The sequence below is a fragment of the Salmo salar genome, chromosome ssa05 (assembly GCF_905237065.1).
Source record: "Salmo salar chromosome ssa05, Ssal_v3.1, whole genome shotgun sequence".
NCBI classification, from domain to species: Eukaryota; Metazoa; Chordata; class Actinopteri; order Salmoniformes; family Salmonidae; genus Salmo; species Salmo salar.
Window position 1 is genome coordinate 84,571,123 of NC_059446.1, and position 20,151 is coordinate 84,591,273.

The window sequence follows — 20,151 nt, forward strand, 5'->3', positions numbered from 1 at the left end:
AGTTCTTTATCTACAGTAATACACAGTTCTCTATGGTAATACACAGCTCTCTATGGTAATACACAGTTCTTTATCTACAGTAATACACAGTTCTCTATCTATGGTAATACACAGTTCTCTATAGTAAAACTGAGGTCTCAATAGTAATACACAGTTCTCTATAGTAATACACCGTTCTCTATGGTAATACACAGTTCTCTATCTATGGTAATACACAGTTGTCTATGGTAATACACAGTTCTCTATCTATAGTAATACACCGTTCTCTATGGTAATACACAGTTCTCTATCTATGGTAATACACATTTCTCTATCTATGGTAATACATAGTTCTCTATCTATGGTAATACACAGTTCTCTATAGTAATACACAGTTGTCTATCTATAGTAATACACAGTTCTCTATCTATAGTAATACACAGTTCTCTATCTATAGTAATACACAGTTCTCTATCTATGGTAATACACAGTTCTCTATCTATATTAATACACAGTTCTCTATCTATAGTAATACACAGTTCTCTATCTATAGTAATACACAGTTGTCTATCTATAGTAATACACAGTTGTCTATCTATAGTAAAACACAGTTGTCTATCTATGGTAATACACCGTTCTCTATGGTAATACACAGTTCTCTATCTATGGTAATACACAGTTCTCTATGGTAATACACAGTTTTCTATGGTAATACACAGTTCTCTATGGTAATACACAGTTGTCTATCTATAGTAATATACAGTTCTCTATGGTGATACACAGTTCTCTATCTATAGTAATACACAGTTCTCTATCTATGGTAATACACTGTTCTCTATAGTAACAAACAGTTCTCTATGGTAATACAGAGTTCTCTATGGTAATACACAGTTCTCTATCTATAGTAATACACAGTTCTCTATCTATGGTAATACACTGTTCTCTATAGTAACAAACAGTTCTCTATGGTAATACACAGTTCTCTATGGTAATACACAGTTCTCTATGGTAATACACAGTTCTCTATGGTAATACACAGTTCTCTATGGTAATACACAGTTCTCTATGGTAATACACAGTTCTCTAGCTATAGTAATACACAGTTCTCTATCTATGGTAATACAACGTTCTCTATGGTAATACACAGTTCTCTATGGTAATACACAGTTCTCTATCTATGGTAATACACAGTTCTCTATGGTAATCCTGGAGTGTATCCTGGAGACTGCGATGGTAAAAGGGTTGATGAAATGAAACTCTGATGAAAGTAGCATAGCTGTCAAAACCATCTGTTCATTGTATTGGAGACACAGAGTGAGGCTTTTCTTTCCTTGTCTAAGTGCTGTACTCTGCCTGTCTCCACCTCTCCTACCCAGGTGGACATCTCCCTGTCTCCACCTCTCCTACCCAGGTGGGCATCTCCCAGCCTGCACCTCTCCTACTCAGGTGGGCATCTCCCTGTCTCCACGTCTCCTACCCAGGTGGGCATCTCCCTGTCTCCACCTCTCCTACCCAGGTGGGCATCTCCCTGTCTCCACCTCTCCTACCCAGGTGGGCATCTCCCTGTCTCCACCTCTGCTACCCAGGTGGACATCTCCCTGTCTCCACCTCTCCTACCCAGGTGGGCATCTCCCTGTCTCCACCTCTCCTACCCAGGTGGGCATCTCCCTGTCTCCCCCTCCCCTACCCAGGTGGGCATCTCCCTGTCTCCACCTCTCCTACCCAGGTGGGCATCTCCCTGTCTCCACCTCTCCTACCCAGGTGGGCATCTCCCTGTCTCCACCTCTCCTACCCAGGTGGGCATCTCCCTGTCTCCACCTCTCCTACCCAGGTGGACATCTCCCTGTCTCCAGCTCTCCTACCCAGGTGGGCATCTCCCTGTCTCCACCTCTCCTACCCAGGTGGGCATCTCCCTGTCTCCACCTCTCCTACCCAGGTGGGCATCTCCCTGTCTCCACCTCTCCTACCCAGGTGAACATCTCTCTGTCTCCACCTCTCCTACCCAGGTGGACATCTCCCTGTCTCCACCTCTCCTACCCAGGTGGGCATCTCCCTGTCTCCACCTCTCCTACCCAGGTGAACATCTCTCTGTCTCCACCTCTCCTACCCAGGTGGGCATCTCCCTGTCTCCACCTCTCCTACTCAGGTGAACATCTCTCTGTCTCCACCTCTCCTACCCAGGTGAACATCTCTCTGTCTCCACCTCTCCTACCCAGGTGGACATCTCCCTGTCTCCACCTCTCCTACCCAGGTGGACATCTCTCTGTCTCCACCTCTCCTACCCAGGTGGGCATCTCCCTGTCTCCACCTCTCCTACCCAGGTGGACATCTCCCTGTCTCCACCTCTCCTACCCAGGTGGACATCTCCCTGTCTCCACCTCTCCTACCCAGGTGGGTATCTCCCTGTCTCCACCTCTCCTACCCAGGTGAACATCTCCCTGTCTCCACCTCTCCTACCCAGGTGGACATCTCTCAGCCTGCACCTCTCCTACCCAGGTGAACATCTCTCTGTCTCCACCTCTCCTACCCAGGTGAACATCTCCCTGTCTCCACCTCTCCTACCCAGGTGGGCATCTCCCTGTCTCCACCTCTCCTACCCAGGTGGGCATCTCCCTGTCTCCACCTCTCCTACCCAGGTGGGCATCTCCCTGTCTCCAACTCTCCTACCCAGGTGGGCATCTCCCTGTCTCCACCTCTCCTACCCACGTGGACATCTCCCTGTCTCCACCTCTCCTACCCAGGTGGGCATCTCCCTGTCTCCACCTCTCCTACCCAGTTGGGCATCTCCATGTCTCCACCTCTCCTACCCAGGTGGGCATCTCCCTGTCTCCACCTCTCCTACCCAGGTGGGCATCTCCCTGTCTCCACCTCTCCTACCCAGGTGAACATCTCTCTGTCTCCACCTCTCCTACCAAGGTGGACATCTCCCTGTCTCCACCTCTCCTACCCAGGTGGGCATCTCCCTGTCTCCACCTCTCCTACCCAGGTGAACATCTCTCTGTCTCCACCTCTCCTACCCAGGTGGGCATCTCCCTGTCTCCACCTCTCCTACCCAGGTGAACATCTCTCTGTCTCCACCTCTCCTACCCAGGTGAACATCTCTCTGTCTCCACCTCTCCTACCCAGGTGGACATCTCCCTGTCTCCACCTCTCCTACCCAGGTGGACATCTCTCTGTCTCCACCTCTCCTACCCAGGTGGGCATCTCCCTGTCTCCACCTCTCCTACCCAGGTGGACATCTCCCTGTCTCCACCTCTCCTACCCAGGTGGACATCTCCCTGTCTCCACCTCTCCTACCCAGGTGGACATCTCCCTGTCTCCACCTCTCCTACCCAGGTGGACATCTCCCTGTCTCCACCTCTCCTACCCAGGTGGGTATCTCCCTGTCTCCACCTCTCCTACCCAGGTGAACATCTCCCTGTCTCCACCTCTCCTACCCAGGTGGACATCTCTCAGCCTGCACCTCTCCTACCCAGGTGAACATCTCTCTGTCTCCACCTCTCCTACCCAGGTGAACATCTCCCTGTCTCCACCTCTCCTACCCAGGTGGACATCTCCCAGCCTGCACCTCTCCTACCCAGGTGAACATCTCCCTGTCTCCACCTCTCCTACCCAGGTGGACATCTCCCCAGCCTGCACCTCACCTACCCAGGTGAACATCTCTCTGTCTCCACCTCTCCTACCCAGGTGAACATCTCTCTGTCCCCACCTCTCCTACCCAGGTGGACATCTCCCTGTCTCCACCTCTCCTACCCAGGTGAACATCTCTCTGTCTCCACCTCTCCTACCCAGGTGAACATCTCTCTGTCTCCACCTCTCCTACCCAGGTGAACATCTCTCTGTCTCCACCTCTCCTACCCAGGTGAACATCTCTCTGTCTCCACCTCTCCTACCCAGGTGAACATCTCTCTGTCTCCACCTCTCCTACCCAGGTGAACATCTCTCTGTCTCCACCTCTCCTACCCAGGTGGACATCTCCCTGTCTCCACCTCTCCTACCCAGGTGGACATCTCTCTGTCTCCACCTCTCCTTCCCAGGTGGGCATCTCCCTGTCTCCACCTCTCCTACCCAGGTGGACATCTCCCTGTCTCCACCTCTCCTACCCAGGTGGACATCTCTCTGTCTCCACCTCTCCTACCCAGGTGGGCATCTCCCTGTCTCCACCTCTCCTACCCAGGTGGACATCTCCCTGTCTCCACCTCTCCTACCCAGGTGGACATCTCCCTGTCTCCACCTCTCCTACCCAGGTGGGTATCTCCCTGTCTCCACCTCTCCTACCCAGGTGAACATCTCCCTGTCTCCACCTCTCCTACCCAGGTGAACATCTCCCTGTCTCCACCCTTCCTACCCAGGTGGACATCTCTCAGCCTGCACCTCTCCTACCCAGGTGAACATCTCTCTGTCTCCACCTCTCCTACCCAGGTGAACATCTCCCTGTCTCCACCTCTCCTACCCAGGTGGACATCTCCCAGCCTGCACCTCTCCTACCCAGGTGAACATCTCCCTGTCTCCACCTCTCCTACCCAGGTGGACATCTCCCAGCCTGCACCTCACCTACCCAGGTGAACATCTCTCTGTCTCCACCTCTCCTACCCAGGTGAACATCTCTCTGTCTCCACCTCTCCTACCCAGGTGGACATCTCCCTGTCTCCACCTCTCCTACCCAGGTGAACATCTCTCTGTCTCCACCTCTCCTACCCAGGTGAACATCTCTCTGTCTCCACCTCTCCTACCCAGGTGAACATCTCTCTGTCTCCACCTCTCCTACCCAGGTGAACATCTCCCTGTCTCCACATCTCCTACCCAGGTGGACATCTCCCTGTCTCCACCTCTCCTACCCAGGTGAACATCTCTCTGTCTCCAAAGGAACTGTACTCACCTCAAAGTTGGTGACGGCCAGTTGTGACAGGCCATCCACATACGGACCCAGAACCTTGTGCTCTCTGACCTTCAGAGACTGACGACTCCTGGACAGAGGAAGAGATAATCCACAGACATGTTTTAGTCGCTGAGCTAAATGAATGGTATGGAGGGTGAAAGAGAGACTGATAACTCCTGGACAGAGGAAGAGATAATCCACAGACATGTTTTAGTCGCTGAGCTAAATGAATGGTATGGAGGGTGAAAGAGAGACTGATAACTCCTGGACAGAGGAAGAGATAATCCACAGACATGTTTTAGTCGCTGAGCTAAATGAATGGTATGGAGGGTGAAAGAGAGACTGATAACTCCTGGACAGAGGAAGAGATAATCCACAGACATGTTTTAGTCGCTGAGCTAAATGAATGGTATGGAGGGTGAAAGAGAGACTGATAACTCCTGGACAGAGGAAGAGATAATCCACAGACATGTTTTAGTCGCTGAGCTAAATGAATGGTATGGAGGGTGAAAGAGAGACTGATAACTCCTGGACAGAGGAAGAGATAATCCACAGACATGTTTTAGTCGCTGAGCTAAATGAATGGTATGGAGGGTGAAAGAGAGACTGATAACTCCTGGATAGAGGAAGAGATAATCCACAGACATGTTTTAGTCGCTGAGCTAAATGAATGGTATGGAGGGTGAAAGAGAGACTGATAACTCCTGGACAGAGGAAGAGATAATCCACAGACATGTTTTAGTCGCTGAGCTAAATGAATGGTATGGAGGGTGAAAGAGAGACTGATAACTCCTGGACAGAGGAAGAGATAATCCACAGACATGTTTTAGTCGCTGAGCTAAATGAATGGTATGGAGGGTGAAAGAGAGACTGATAACTCCTGGACAGAGGAAGAGATAATCCACAGACATGTTTTAGTCGCTGAGCTAAATGAATGGTATGGAGGGTGAAAGAGAGACTGATAACTCCTGGACAGAGGAAGAGATAATCCACAGACATGTTTTAGTCGCTGAGCTAAATGAATGGTATGGAGGGTGAAAGAGAGACTGATAACTCCTGGACAGAGGAAGAGATAATCCACAGACATGTTTTAGTCGCTGAGCTAAATGAATGGTATGGAGGGTGAAAGAGAGACTGATAACTCCTGGACAGAGGAAGAGATAATCCACAGACATGTTTTAGTCGCTGAGCTAAATGAATGGTATGGAGGGTGAAAGAGAGACTGATAACTCCTGGACAGAGGAAGAGATAATCCACAGACATGTTTTAGTCGCTGAGCTAAATGAATGGTATGGAGGGTGAAAGAGAGACTGATAACTCCTGGACAGAGGAAGAGATAATCCACAGACATGTTTTAGTCGCTGAGCTAAATGAATGGTATGGAGGGTGAAAGAGAGACTGATAACAGAGAAGGCTGCTATTGCTGCAAAGATAGCCCATTTTACAACTGTAGGAAATCCCCTTGAGACATTGTGTGTGTGTGTGTGTTTTTCACTAGGTGGTGCAGTGTGTGTGTGTGTGTTCTTCACTAGGTGGTGCAGTGTGTGTGTGTGTGTTCTTCACTAGGTGGTGCAGTGTGTGTGTGTGTTCTTCACTAGGTGGTGCAGTGTGTGTGTGTGTGTGTGTTCTTCACTAGGTGGTGCAGTGTGTGTGTGTGTGTGTTCTTCACTAGGTGGTGCAGTGTGTGTGTGTGTGTGGTCTTCACTAGGTGGTGCAGTGTGTGTGTGTGTGTGTGTTCTTCACTAGGTGGTGCAGTGTGTGTGTGTGTGTTCTTCACTAGGTGGTGCAGTGTGTGTGTGTGTGTGTGTTCTTCACTAGGTGGTACAGTGTGTGTGTGTGTGTGTGTTCTTCACTAGGTGGTACAGTGTGTGTGTGTGTGTGTGTTCTTCACTAGGTGGTGCAGGTGTGTGTGTGTGTGTGTGTGTTCTTCACCAGGTGGTGCAGTGTGTGTGTGTGTGTGTGTGTTCTTCACTAGGTGGTGCAGTGTGTGTGTGTGTGTTCTTCACTAGGTGGTGCAGTGTGTGTGTGTGTGTGGGTTCTTCACTAGGTGGTGCAGTGTGTGTGTGTGTGTTTCTTCACTAGGTGGTGCAGTGTGTGTGTGTGTGTGTTCTTCACTAGGTGGTGCAGGTGTGTGTGTGTGTGTGTGTTCTTCACTAGGTGGTGCAGTGTGTGTGTGTGTGTGTGTTCTTCACTAGGTGGTGCAGTGTGTGTGTGTGTGTGTGTTCTTCACTAGGTGGTGCAGTGTGTGTGTGTGTGTGTTCTTCACTAGGTGGTGCAGTGTGTGTGTGTGTGTGTGTTCTTCACTAGGTGGTGCAGTGTGTGTGTGTGTGTGTTCTTCACTAGGTGGTGCAGTGTGTGTGTGTGTGTGTGTTCTTCACTAGGTGGTGCAGTGTGTGTGTGTGTGTGTGTGTTTTTCACTTGGTGGTGCAGTGTGTGTGTGTGTGTGTGTGTTCTTCACTAGGTGGTGCAGTGTGTGTGTGTGTTGGTGTGTTCTTCACTAGGTGGTGCAGTGTGTGTGTGTGTGTGTGTTCTTCACTAGGTGGTGCAGGTGTGTGTGTGTGTGTGTTCTTCACTAGGTGGTGCAGTGTGTGTGTGTGTGTGTTCTTCACTAGGTGGTGCAGTGTGTGTGTGTGTGTGTGTTCTTCACTAGGTGGTGCAGGTGTGTGTGTGTGTGTGTGTTCTTCACTAGGTGGTGCAGTGTGTGTGTGTGTGTGTGTTCTTCACTAGGTGGTGCAGGTGTGTGTGTGTGTGTGTTCTTCACTAGGTGGTGCAGGTGTGTGTGTGTGTGTGTTCTTCACTAGGTGGTGCAGGTGTGTGTGTGTGTGTGTTCTTCACTAGGTGGTGCAGTGTGTGTGTGTGTGTGTTCTTCACTAGGTGGTGCAGTGTGTGTGTGTGTGTGTTCTTCACTAGGTGGTGCAGTGTGTGTGTGTGTGTGTGTTCTTCACTAGGTGGTGCAGTGTGTGTGTGTGTGTTCTTCACTAGGTGGTGCATGTGTGTGTGTGTGTGTGTTCTTCACTAGGTGGTGCAGTGTGTGTGTGTGTGTGTTCTTCACTAGGTGGTGCAGTGTGTGTGTGTGTGTGTGTTCTTCACTAGGTGGTGCAGTGTGTGTGTGTGTGTGTTCTTCACTAGGTGGTGCAGTGTGTGTGTGTGTGTGTGTTCTTCACTAGGTGGTGCATGTGTGTGTGTGTGTGTTCTTCACTAGGTGGTGCAGTGTGTGTGTGTGTGTGTTCTTCACTAGGTGGTGCAGTGTGTGTGTGTGTGTGTGTTTCTTCACTAGGTGGTGCAGTGTGTGTGTGTGTGTGTTCTTCACTAGGTGGTGCAGTGTGTGTGTGTGTGTGTTCTTCACTAGGTGGTGCAGTGTGTGTGTGTGTGTGTTCTTCACTAGGTGGTGCAGTGTGTGTGTGTGTGTGTTCTTCACTAGGTGGTGCAGGTGTGTGTGTGTGTGTGTTCTTCACTAGGTGGTGCAGTGTGTGTGTGTGTGTGTGTTCTTCACTAGGTGGTGCAGTGTGTGTGTGTGTGTGTGTTCTTCACTAGGTGGTGCAGTGTGTGTGTGTGTGTGTTCTTCACTAGGTGGTGCATGTGTGTGTGTGTGTGTTCTTCACTAGGTGGTGCAGTGTGTGTGTGTGTGTGTGTTCTTCACTAGGTGGTGCAGTGTGTGTGTGTGTGTGTTCTTCACTAGGTGGTGCAGGTGTGTGTGTGTGTGTTCTTCACTAGGTGGTGCAGGTGTGTGTGTGTGTGTGTGTTCTTCACTAGGTGGTGCAGTGTGTGTGTGTGTGTGTGTTCTTCACTAGGTGGTGCAGTGTGTGTGTGTGTGTGTTCTTCACTAGGTGGTGCAGGTGTGTGTGTGTGTGTGTTCTTCACTAGGTGGTGCAGTGTGTGTGTGTGTGTGTGTTCTTCACTAGGTGGTGCAGTGTGTGTGTGTGTGTGTGTGTTCTTCACTAGGTGGTGCAGTGTGTGTGTGTGTGTGTGTTCTTCACTAGGTGGTGCAGTGTGTGTGTGTGTGTGTGTTCTTCACTAGGTGGTGCAGTGTGTGTGTGTGTGTGTTCTTCACTAGGTGGTGCAGGTGTGTGTGTGTGTGTGTTCTTCACTAGGTGGTGCAGTGTGTGTGTGTGTGTGTGTTCTTCACTAGGTGGTGCAGTGTGTGTGTGTGTGTGTTCTTCACTAGGTGGTGCAGTGTGTGTGTGTGTGTGTGTGTTCTTCACTAGGTGGTGCAGTGTGTGTGTGTGTGTGTGTTCTTCACTAGGTGGTGCAGTGTGTGTGTGTGTGTGTGTTCTTCACTAGGTGGTGCAGTGTGTGTGTGTGTGTGTGTTCTTCACTAGGTGGTGCAGTGTGTGTGTGTGTGTGTGTTCTTCACTAGGTGGTGCAGTGTGTGTGTGTGTGTGTGTTCTTCACTAGGTGGTGCAGTGTGTGTGTGTGTGTGTGTTCTTCACTAGGTGGTGCAGTGTGTGTGTGTGTGTGTGTTCTTCACTAGGTGGTGCAGTGTGTGTGTGTGTGTGTGTTCTTCACTAGGTGGTGCAGTGTGTGTGTGTGTGTGTGTTCTTCACTAGGTGGTGCAGTGTGTGTGTGTGTGTGTGTTCTTCACTAGGTGGTGCAGTGTGTGTGTGTGTGTGTGTTCTTCACTAGGTGGTGCAGTGTGTGTGTGTGTGTGTGTTCTTCACTAGGTGGTGCAGTGTGTGTGTGTGTGTGTGTTCTTCACTAGGTGGTGCAGTGTGTGTGTGTGTGTGTGTTCTTCACTAGGTGGTGCAGTGTGTGTGTGTGTGTGTGTTCTTCACTAGGTGGTGCAGTGTGTGTGTGTGTGTGTGTTCTTCACTAGGTGGTGCAGTGTGTGTGTGTGTGTGTGTTCTTCACTAGGTGGTGCAGTGTGTGTGTGTGTGTGTTCTTCACTAGGTGGTGCAGTGTGTGTGTGTGTGTGTGTTCTTCACTAGGTGGTGCAGTGTGTGTGTGTGTGTGTTCTTCACTAGGTGGTGCAGTGTGTGTGTGTGTGTGTGTTCTTCACTAGGTGGTGCAGTGTGTGTGTGTGTGTGTTCTTCACTAGGTGGTGCAGTGTGTGTGTGTGTGTGTGTTCTTCACTAGGTGGTGCAGTGTGTGTGTGTGTGTGTGTGTTCTTCACTAGGTGGTGCAGTGTGTGTGTGTGTGTGTTCTTCACTAGGTGGTGCAGTGTGTGTGTGTGTGTGTGTTCTTCACTAGGTGGTGCAGTGTGTGTGTGTGTGTGTGTTCTTCACTAGGTGGTGCAGTGTGTGTGTGTGTGTGTGTTCTTCACTAGGTGGTGCAGGTGTGTGTGTGTGTGTGTGTTCTTCACTAGGTGGTGCAGTGTGTGTGTGTGTGTTCTTCACTAGGTGGTGCAGTGTGTGTGTGTGTGTGTGTTCTTCACTAGGTGGTGCAGTGTGTGTGTGTGTGTGTGTTCTTCACTAGGTGGTGCAGTGTGTGTGTGTGTGTGTTCTTCACTAGGTGGTGCAGTGTGTGTGTGTGTGTGTTCTTCACTAGGTGGTGCAGTGTGTGTGTGTGTGTGTGTTCTTCACTAGGTGGTGCAGTGTGTGTGTGTGTGTGTTCTTCACTAGGTGGTGCAGTGTGTGTGTGTGTGTGTGTGTTCTTCACTAGGTGGTGCAGTGTGTGTGTGTGTGTGTTCTTCACTAGGTGGTGCAGTGTGTGTGTGTGTGTGTTCTTCACTAGGTGGTGCAGTGTGTGTGTGTGTGTGTGTTCTTCACTAGGTGGTGCAGTGTGTGTGTGTGTGTGTGTTCTTCACTAGGTGGTGCAGTGTGTGTGTGTGTGTGTTTCTTCACTAGGTGGTGCAGTGTGTGTGTGTGTGTGTGTTCTTCACTAGGTGGTGCAGTGTGTGTGTGTGTGTGTGTTCTTCACTAGGTGGTGCAGTGTGTGTGTGTGTGTGTGTTCTTCACTAGGTGGTGCAGTGTGTGTGTGTGTGTGTTCTTCACTAGGTGGTGCAGTGTGTGTGTGTGTGTGTGTGTTCTTCACTAGGTGGTGCAGTGTGTGTGTGTGTGTGTGTTCTTCACTAGGTGGTGCAGTGTGTGTGTGTGTGTGTGTTCTTCACTAGGTGGTGCATGTGTGTGTGTGTGTGTTCTTCACTAGGTGGTGCAGTGTGTGTGTGTGTGTGTGTTCTTCACTAGGTGGTGCAGTGTGTGTGTGTGTGTGTGTTCTTCACTAGGTGGTGCAGTGTGTGTGTGTGTGTGTTCTTCACTAGGTGGTGCAGTGTGTGTGTGTGTGTGTGTGTTCTTCACTAGGTGGTGCAGGTGTGTGTGTGTGTGTGTTCTTCACTAGGTGGTGCAGTGTGTGTGTGTGTGTGTGTTCTTCACTAGGTGGTGCAGTGTGTGTGTGTGTGTGTTCTTCACTAGGTGGTGCAGTGTGTGTGTGTGTGTGTGTTCTTCACTAGGTGGTGCAGTGTGTGTGTGTGTGTGTTCTTCACTAGGTGGTGCAGTGTGTGTGTGTGTGTGTGTTCTTCACTAGGTGGTGCAGTGTGTGTGTGTGTGTGTGTTCTTCACTAGGTGGTGCAGTGTGTGTGTGTGTGTGTGTGTTCTTCACTAGGTGGTGCAGTGTGTGTGTGTGTGTGTGTGTTCTTCACTAGGTGGTGCAGTGTGTGTGTGTGTGTGTGTTCTTCACTAGGTGGTGCAGTGTGTGTGTGTGTGTGTGTTCTTCACTAGGTGGTGCAGTGTGTGTGTGTGTGTGTGTTCTTCACTAGGTGGTGCAGTGTGTGTGTGTGTGTGTTCTTCACTAGGTGGTGCAGTGTGTGTGTGTGTGTGTGTTCTTCACTAGGTGGTGCAGGTGTGTGTGTGTGTGTGTTCTTCACTAGGTGGTGCAGTGTGTGTGTGTGTGTGTGTTCTTCACTAGGTGGTGCAGTGTGTGTGTGTGTGTGTGTTCTTCACTAGGTGGTGCAGTGTGTGTGTGTGTGTGTGTTCTTCACTAGGTGGTGCAGTGTGTGTGTGTGTGTGTTGTTCTTCACTAGGTGGTGCAGTGTGTGTGTGTGTGTGTTCTTCACTAGGTGGTGCAGTGTGTGTGTGTGTGTGTGTTCTTCACTAGGTGGTGCAGTGTGTGTGTGTGTGTGTTCTTCACTAGGTGGTGCAGTGTGTGTGTGTGTGTGTTCTTCACTAGGTGGTGCAGTGTGTGTGTGTGTGTGTTTCTTCACTAGGTGGTGCAGTGTGTGTGTGTGTGTGTTCTTCACTAGGTGGTGCAGTGTGTGTGTGTGTGTGTTCTTCACTAGGTGGTGCAGTGTGTGTGTGTGTGTGTGTTCTTCACTAGGTGGTGCAGGTGTGTGTGTGTGTGTGTTCTTCACTAGGTGGTGCAGTGTGTGTGTGTGTGTGTTCTTCACTAGGTGGTGCAGTGTGTGTGTGTGTGTGTTCTTCACTAGGTGGTGCAGTGTGTGTGTGTGTGTGTGTTCTTCACTAGGTGGTGCAGTGTGTGTGTGTGTGTGTGTTCTTCACTAGGTGGTGCAGTGTGTGTGTGTGTGTGTTCTTCACTAGGTGGTGCAGTGTGTGTGTGTGTGTGTGTGTTCTTCACTAGGTGGTGCAGTGTGTGTGTGTGTGTGTGTTCTTCACTAGGTGGTGCAGTGTGTGTGTGTGTGTTCTTCACTAGGTGGTGCAGTGTGTGTGTGTGTGTGTGTTCTTCACTAGGTGGTGCAGTGTGTGTGTGTGTGTTCTTCACTAGGTGGTGCAGTGTGTGTGTGTGTGTGTTCTTCACTAGGTGGTGCAGTGTGTGTGTGTGTGTGTGTTCTTCACTAGGTGGTGCAGTGTGTGTGTGTGTGTGTGTTCTTCACTAGGTGGTGCAGTGTGTGTGTGTGTGTGTTCTTCACTAGGTGGTGCAGGGTGTGTGTGTGTGTGTGTTCTTCACTAGGTGGTGCAGTGTGTGTGTGTGTGTGTTCTTCACTAGGTGGTGCAGGTGTGTGTGTGTGTGTGTGTTCTTCACTAGGTGGTGCAGTGTGTGTGTGTGTGTGTGTTCTTCACTAGGTGGTGCAGTGTGTGTGTGTGTGTGTTCTTCACTAGGTGGTGCAGTGTGTGTGTGTGTGTGTGTTTCTTCACTAGGTGGTGCAGGTGTGTGTGTGTGTGTGTTCTTCACTAGGTGGTGCAGTGTGTGTGTGTGTGTGTGTTCTTCACTAGGTGGTGCAGTGTGTGTGTGTGTGTGTGTTCTTCACTAGGTGGTGCAGTGTGTGTGTGTGTGTGTTTCTTCACTAGGTGGTGCAGTGTGTGTGTGTGTGTGTGTTCTTCACTAGGTGGTGCAGGTGTGTGTGTGTGTGTGTTCTTCACTAGGTGGTGCAGTGTGTGTGTGTGTGTGTTCTTCACTAGGTGGTGCAGTGTGTGTGTGTGTGTGTTCTTCACTAGGTGGTGCAGTGTGTGTGTGTGTGTGTGTTCTTCACTAGGTGGTGCAGTGTGTGTGTGTGTGTGTTTCTTCACTAGGTGGTGCAGTGTGTGTGTGTGTGTGTGTTCTTCACTAGGTGGTGCAGTGTGTGTGTGTGTGTGTGTTCTTCACTAGGTGGTGCAGTGTGTGTGTGTGTGTGTGTTCTTCACTAGGTGGTGCAGTGTGTGTGTGTGTGTGTGTTCTTCACTAGGTGGTGCAGTGTGTGTGTGTGTGTGTGTTCTTCACTAGGTGGTGCAGTGTGTGTGTGTGTGTGTTCTTCACTAGGTGGTGCAGTGTGTGTGTGTGTGTGTGTTCTTCACTAGGTGGTGCAGTGTGTGTGTGTGTGTGTGTTCTTCACTAGGTGGTGCAGTGTGTGTGTGTGTGTGTGTGTTCTTCACTAGGTGGTGCAGGTGTGTGTGTGTGTGTGTGTTCTTCACTAGGTGGTGCAGTGTGTGTGTGTGTGTGTGTTCTTCACTAGGTGGTGCAGTGTGTGTGTGTGTGTGTGTTCTTCACTAGGTGGTGCAGTGTGTGTGTGTGTGTGTGGTTCTTCACTAGGTGGTGCAGTGTGTGTGTGTGTGTGTGTGTGTTCTTCACTAGGTGGTGCAGTGTGTGTGTGTGTGTGTGTTCTTCACTAGGTGGTGCAGTGTGTGTGTGTGTGTGTGTTCTTCACTAGGTGGTGCAGTGTGTGTGTGTGTGTGGTTTCTTCACTAGGTGGTGCAGTGTGTGTGTGTGTGTGTTCTTCACTAGGTGGTGCAGTGTGTGTGTGTGTGTGTGTTCTTCACTAGGTGGTGCAGTGTGTGTGTGTGTGTGTTCTTCACTAGGTGGTGCATGTGTGTGTGTGTGTGTGTGTTCTTCACTAGGTGGTGCAGTGTGTGTGTGTGTGTGTGTTCTTCACTAGGTGGTGCAGTGTGTGTGTGTGTGTGTGTTCTTCACTAGGTGGTGCAGTGTGTGTGTGTGTGTGTGTGTTCTTCACTAGGTGGTGCAGTGTGTGTGTGTGTGTGTTCTTCACTAGGTGGTGCAGTGTGTGTGTGTGTGTGTGTTCTTCACTAGGTGGTGCATGTGTGTGTGTGTGTGTGTTCTTCACTAGGTGGTGCAGTGTGTGTGTGTGTGTGTGGTTCTTCACTAGGTGGTGCAGTGTGTGTGTGTGTGTGTGTTCTTCACTAGGTGGTGCAGTGTGTGTGTGTGTGTGTGTGTTCTTCACTAGGTGGTGCAGTGTGTGTGTGTGTGTGTGTTCTTCACTAGGTGGTGCAGTGTGTGTGTGTGTGTGTTCTTCACTAGGTGGTGCAGTGTGTGTGTGTGTGTGTGTTCTTCACTAGGTGGTGCAGGTGTGTGTGTGTGTGTGTTCTTCACTAGGTGGTGCAGTGTGTGTGTGTGTGTGTGTTCTTCACTAGGTGGTGCAGTGTGTGTGTGTGTGTGTGTTCTTCACTAGGTGGTGCAGTGGTGTGTGTGTGTGTGTTCTTCACTAGGTGGTGCAGTGTGTGTGTGTGTGTGTTCTTCACTAGGTGGTGCAGTGTGTGTGTGTGTGTGTGTTCTTCACTAGGTGGTGCAGTGTGTGTGTGTGTGTGTGTGTTCTTCACTAGGTGGTGCAGTGTGTGTGTGTGTGTGTGTTCTTCACTAGGTGGTGCAGTGTGTGTGTGTGTGTGTGTGTTCTTCACTAGGTGGTGCAGTGTGTGTGTGTGTGTGTTCTTCACTAGGTGGTGCAGTGTGTGTGTGTGTGTGTGGTTCTTCACTAGGTGGTGCAGTGTGTGTGTGTGTGTGTGTTCTTCACTAGGTGGTGCAGTGTGTGTGTGTGTGTGTGTTCTTCACTAGGTGGTGCAGTGTGTGTGTGTGTGTGTGTGTTCTTCACTAGGTGGTGCAGTGTGTGTGTGTGTGTGTGTTCTTCACTAGGTGGTGCAGTGTGTGTGTGTGTGTGTTCTTCACTAGGTGGTGCAGTGTGTGTGTGTGTGTGTGTTCTTCACTAGGTGGTGCAGTGTGTGTGTGTGTGTGTTCTTCACTAGGTGGTGCAGTGTGTGTGTGTGTGTGTTCTTCACTAGGTGGTGCAGTGTGTGTGTGTGTGTGTTCTTCACTAGGTGGTGCAGTGTGTGTGTGTGTGTGTGTTCTTCACTAGGTGGTGCAGTGTGTGTGTGTGTGTGTTCTTCACTAGGTGGTACAGTGTGTGTGTGTGTGTGTTTCTTCACTAGGTGGTGCAGTGTGTGTGTGTGTGTGTGTTCTTCACTAGGTGGTGCAGTGTGTGTGTGTGTGTGTGTTCTTCACTAGGTGGTGCAGGTGTGTGTGTGTGTGTGTTCTTCACTAGGTGGTGCAGTGTGTGTGTGTGTGTGTGTTCTTCACTAGGTGGTGCAGTGTGTGTGTGTGTGTGTTCTTCACTAGGTGGTGCAGTGTGTGTGTGTGTGTGTTCTTCACTAGGTGGTGCATGTGTGTGTGTGTGTGTGTGTTCTTCACTAGGTGGTGCAGTGTGTGTGTGTGTGTGTTCTTCACTAGGTGGTGCAGTGTGTGTGTGTGTGTGTGTTCTTCACTAGGTGGTGCAGTGTGTGTGTGTGTGTGTGTTCTTCACTAGGTGGTGCAGTGTGTGTGTGTGTGTGTGTTCTTCACTAGGTGGTGCGTGTGTGTGTGTGTGTGTGTTCTTCACTAGGTGGTGCAGTGTGTGTGTGTGTGTGTTCTTCACTAGGTGGTGCAGTGTGTGTGTGTGTGTGTGTTCTTCACTAGGTGGTGCAGTGTGTGTGTGTGTGTGTGTTCTTCACTAGGTGGTGCAGTGTGTGTGTGTGTGTGTGTTCTTCACTAGGTGGTGCAGTGTGTGTGTGTGTGTGTTCTTCACTAGGTGGTGCAGTGTGTGTGTGTGTGTGTGTTCTTCACTAGGTGGTGCAGTGTGTGTGTGTGTGTGTGTTCTTCACTAGGTGGTGCAGTGTGTGTGTGTGTGTGTTCTTCACTAGGTGGTGCAGTGTGTGTGTGTGTGTGTTCTTCACTAGGTGGTGCAGTGTGTGTGTGTGTGTGTGTTCTTCACTAGGTGGTGCAGGTGTGTGTGTGTGTGTGTGTTCTTCACTAGGTGGTGCAGTGTGTGTGTGTGTGTGTGTGTTCTTCACTAGGTGGTGCAGTGTGTGTGTGTGTGTGTGTTCTTCACTAGGTGGTGCAGTGTGTGTGTGTGTGTGTGTTCTTCACTAGGTGGTGCAGGGTGTGTGTGTGTGTGTGTTCTTCACTAGGTGGTGCAGTGTGTGTGTGTGTGTGTGTTCTTCACTAGGTGGTGCAGTGTGTGTGTGTGTGTGTGTTCTTCACTAGGTGGTGCAGTGTGTGTGTGTGTGTGTTCTTCACTAGGTGGTGCAGTGTGTGTGTGTGTGTGTGTTCTTCACTAGGTGGTGCAGTGTGTGTGTGTGTGTGTGTGTTCTTCACTAGGTGGTGCAGTGTGTGTGTGTGTGTGTGTTCTTCACTAGGTGGTGCAGTGTGTGTGTGTGTGTGTTCTTCACTAGGTGGTGCAGTGTGTGTGTGTGTGTGTGTTCTTCACTAGGTGGTGCAGTGTGTGTGTGTGTGTGTGTTCTTCACTAGGTGGTGCAGTGTGTGTGTGTGTGTGTGTTCTTCACTAGGTGGTGCAGTGTGTGTGTGTGTGTGTGTTCTTCACTAGGTGGTGCAGTGTGTGTGTGTGTGTGTGTTCTTCACTAGGTGGTGCAGTGTGTGTGTGTGTGTGTGTTCTTCACTAGGTGGTGCAGTGTGTGTGTGTGTGTGTGTTCTTCACTAGGTGGTGCAGTGTGTGTGTGTGTGTGTTCTTCACTAGGTGGTGCAGTGTGTGTGTGTGTGTGTGTTCTTCACTAGGTGGTGCATGTGTGTGTGTGTGTGTTCTTCACTAGGTGGTGCAGTGTGTGTGTGTGTGTGTGTGTTCTTCACTAGGTGGTGCAGTGTGTGTGTGTGTGTGTGTTCTTCACTAGGTGGTGCAGTGTGTGTGTGTGTGTGTGTTCTTCACTAGGTGGTGCAGTGTGTGTGTGTGTGTGTGTTCTTCACTAGGTGGTGCAGTGTGTGTGTGTGTGTGTTCTTCACTAGGTGGTGCAGGTGTGTGTGTGTGTGTGTGTTCTTCACTAGGTGGTGCAGTGTGTGTGTGTGTGTGTGTTCTTCACTAGGTGGTGCAGTGTGGTGTGTGTGTGTGTGTTCTTCACTAGGTGGTGCAGTGTGTGGGTGTGTGTGTGTGTGTTCTTCACTAGGTGGTGCAGGTGTGTGTGTGTGTGTGTGTTCTTCACTAGGTGGTGCAGGTGTGTGTGTGTGTGTGTGTTCTTCACTAGGTGGTGCAGTGTGTGTGTGTGTGTGTTCTTCACTAGGTGGTGCATGTGTGTGTGTGTGTGTGTTCTTCACTAGGTGGTGCAGTGTGTGTGTGTGTGTGTGTTTCTTCACTAGGTGGTGCAGTGTGTGTGTGTGTGTGTGTGTTCTTCACTAGGTGGTGCAGTGTGTGTGTGTGTGTGTGTGTTCTTCACTAGGTGGTGCAGTGTGTGTGTGTGTGTGTGTGTGTTCTTCACTAGGTGGTGCAGTGTGTGTGTGTGTGTGTGTTCTTCACTAGGTGGTGCAGGTGTGTGTGTGTGTGTGTTCTTCACTAGGTGGTGCAGGTGTGTGTGTGTGTGTGTTCTTCACTAGGTGGTGCAGTGTGTGTGTGTGTGTGTTCTTCACTAGGTGGTGCAGTGTGTGTGTGTGTGTGTGTGTTCTTCACTAGGTGGTGCAGGTGTGTGTGTGTGTGTGTTCTTCACTAGGTGGTGCAGTGTGTGTGTGTGTGTGTGTTCTTCACTAGGTGGTGCAGTGGTGTGTGTGTGTGTGTGTTCTTCACTAGGTGGTGCAGTGTGTGTGTGTGTGTGTGTGTTCTTCACTAGGTGGTGCATGTGTGTGTGTGTGTGTGTGTTCTTCACTAGGTGGTGCAGTGTGTGTGTGTGTGTGTGTTCTTCACTAGGTGGTGCAGTGTGTGTGTGTGTGTGTGTTCTTCACTAGGTGGTGCAGTGTGTGTGTGTGTGTGTGTTCTTCACTAGGTGGTGCAGTGTGTGTGTGTGTGTGTGTTCTTCACTAGGTGGTGCAGTGTGTGTGTGTGTGTGTGTTCTTCACTAGGTGGTGCAGTGTGTGTGTGTGTGTGTTCTTCACTAGGTGGTGCAGTGTGTGTGTGTGTGTGTGTTCTTCACTAGGTGGTGCAGTGTGTGTGTGTGTGTGTGTGTTCTTCACTAGGTGGTGCAGTGTGTGTGTGTGTGTGTGTTCTTCACTAGGTGGTACAGTGTGTGTGTGTGTGTGGTTCTTCACTAGGTGGTGCAGTGTGTGTGTGTGTGTGTGTGTTCTTCACTAGGTGGTGCAGTGTGTGTGTGTGTGTGTTCTTCACTAGGTGGTGCATGTGTGTGTGTGTGTGTGTTCTTCACTAGGTGGTGCAGTGTGTGTGTGTGTGTGTGTGTTCTTCACTAGGTGGTGCAGTGTGTGTGTGTGTGTGTGTTCTTCACTAGGTGGTGCAGTGTGTGTGTGTGTGTGTGTTCTTCACTAGGTGGTGCAGTGTGTGTGTGTGTGTGTGTTCTTCACTAGGTGGTGCAGTGTGTGTGTGTGTGTGTGTGTTCTTCACTAGGTGGTGCAGTGTGTGTGTGTGTGTGTGTTCTTCACTAGGTGGTGCAGTGTGTGTGTGTGTGTGTGTGTTCTTCACTAGGTGGTGCAGGTGTGTGTGTGTGTGTGTGTTCTTCACTAGGTGGTGCAGTGTGTGTGTGTGTGTGTGTGTTCTTCACTAGGTGGTGCAGTGTGTGTGTGTGTGTGTTCTTCACTAGGTGGTGCAGTGTGTGTGTGTGTGTGTGTGTTCTTCACTAGGTGGTGCAGTGTGTGTGTGTGTGTGTTCTTCACTAGGTGGTGCAGTGTGGTGTGTGTGTGTGTGTTCTTCACTAGGTGGTGCATGTGTGTGTGTGTGTGTGTGTTCTTCACTAGGTGGTGCAGTGTGTGTGTGTGTGTGTGTTCTTCACTAGGTGGTGCAGTGTGTGTGTGTGTGTGTGTTCTTCACTAGGTGGTGCAGTGTGTGTGTGTGTGTGTGTTCTTCACTAGGTGGTGCAGTGTGTGTGTGTGTGTGTGTTCTTCACTAGGTGGTGCAGTGTGTGTGTGTGTGTGTGTGTTCTTCACTAGGTGGTGCAGTGTGTGTGTGTGTGTGTTCTTCACTAGGTGGTGCAGTGTGTGTGTGTGTGTGTGTTCTTCACTAGGTGGTGCAGTGTGTGTGTGTGTGTGTTCTTCACTAGGTGGTGCAGTGTGTGTGTGTGTGTGTGTTCTTCACTAGGTGGTGCAGTGTGTGTGTGTGTGTGTGTGTTCTTCACTAGGTGGTGCAGTGTGTGTGTGTGTGTGTTCTTCACTAGGTGGTGCATGTGTGTGTGTGTGTGTGTTCTTCACTAGGTGGTGCAGTGTGTGTGTGTGTGTGTGTTCTTCACTAGGTGGTGCAGTGTGTGTGTGTGTGTGTGTTCTTCACTAGGTGGTGCAGTTGTGTGTGTGTGTGTGTTCTTCACTAGGTGGTGCAGGTTGTGTGTGTGTGTGTGTGTTCTTCACTAGGTGGTGCAGTGTGTGTGTGTGTGTGTGTTCTTCACTAGGTGGTGCAGTGTGTGTGTGTGTGTGTGTTCTTCACTAGGTGGTGCAGTGTGTGTGTGTGTGTGTGTGTTCTTCACTAGGTGGTGCAGTGTGTGTGTGTGTGTGTGTTCTTCACTAGGTGGTGCATGTGTGTGTGTGTGTGTGTGTTCTTCACTAGGTGGTGCAGTGTGTGTGTGTGTGTGTGTTCTTCACTAGGTGGTGCAGGTGTGTGTGTGTGTGTGTTCTTCACTAGGTGGTGCAGTGTGTGTGTGTGTGTGTGTTCTTCACTAGGTGGTGCAGTGTGTGTGTGTGTGTGTGTTCTTCACTAGGTGGTGCAGTGTGTGTGTGTGTGTGTTCTTCACTAGGTGGTGCAGTGTGTGTGTGTGTGTGTGTGTTCTTCACTAGGTGGTGCAGTGTGTGTGTGT

At 50.1% G+C, this 20,151-nt stretch overlaps 1 protein-coding gene across 1 annotated transcript in view; it reads right to left on the minus strand.

Annotated features, from left to right (window-relative positions):
- Positions 1–20,151, minus strand: part of LOC106596042 (kinesin-like protein KIF13A) — a 298,962-nt gene that overhangs the window by 124,656 nt on the left and 154,155 nt on the right. Inside the window, 1 exon segment of the mRNA XM_045719221.1 lies at positions 4,859–4,946. Within this exon segment, the coding sequence (XP_045575177.1) occupies positions 4,859–4,946 (88 nt within the window).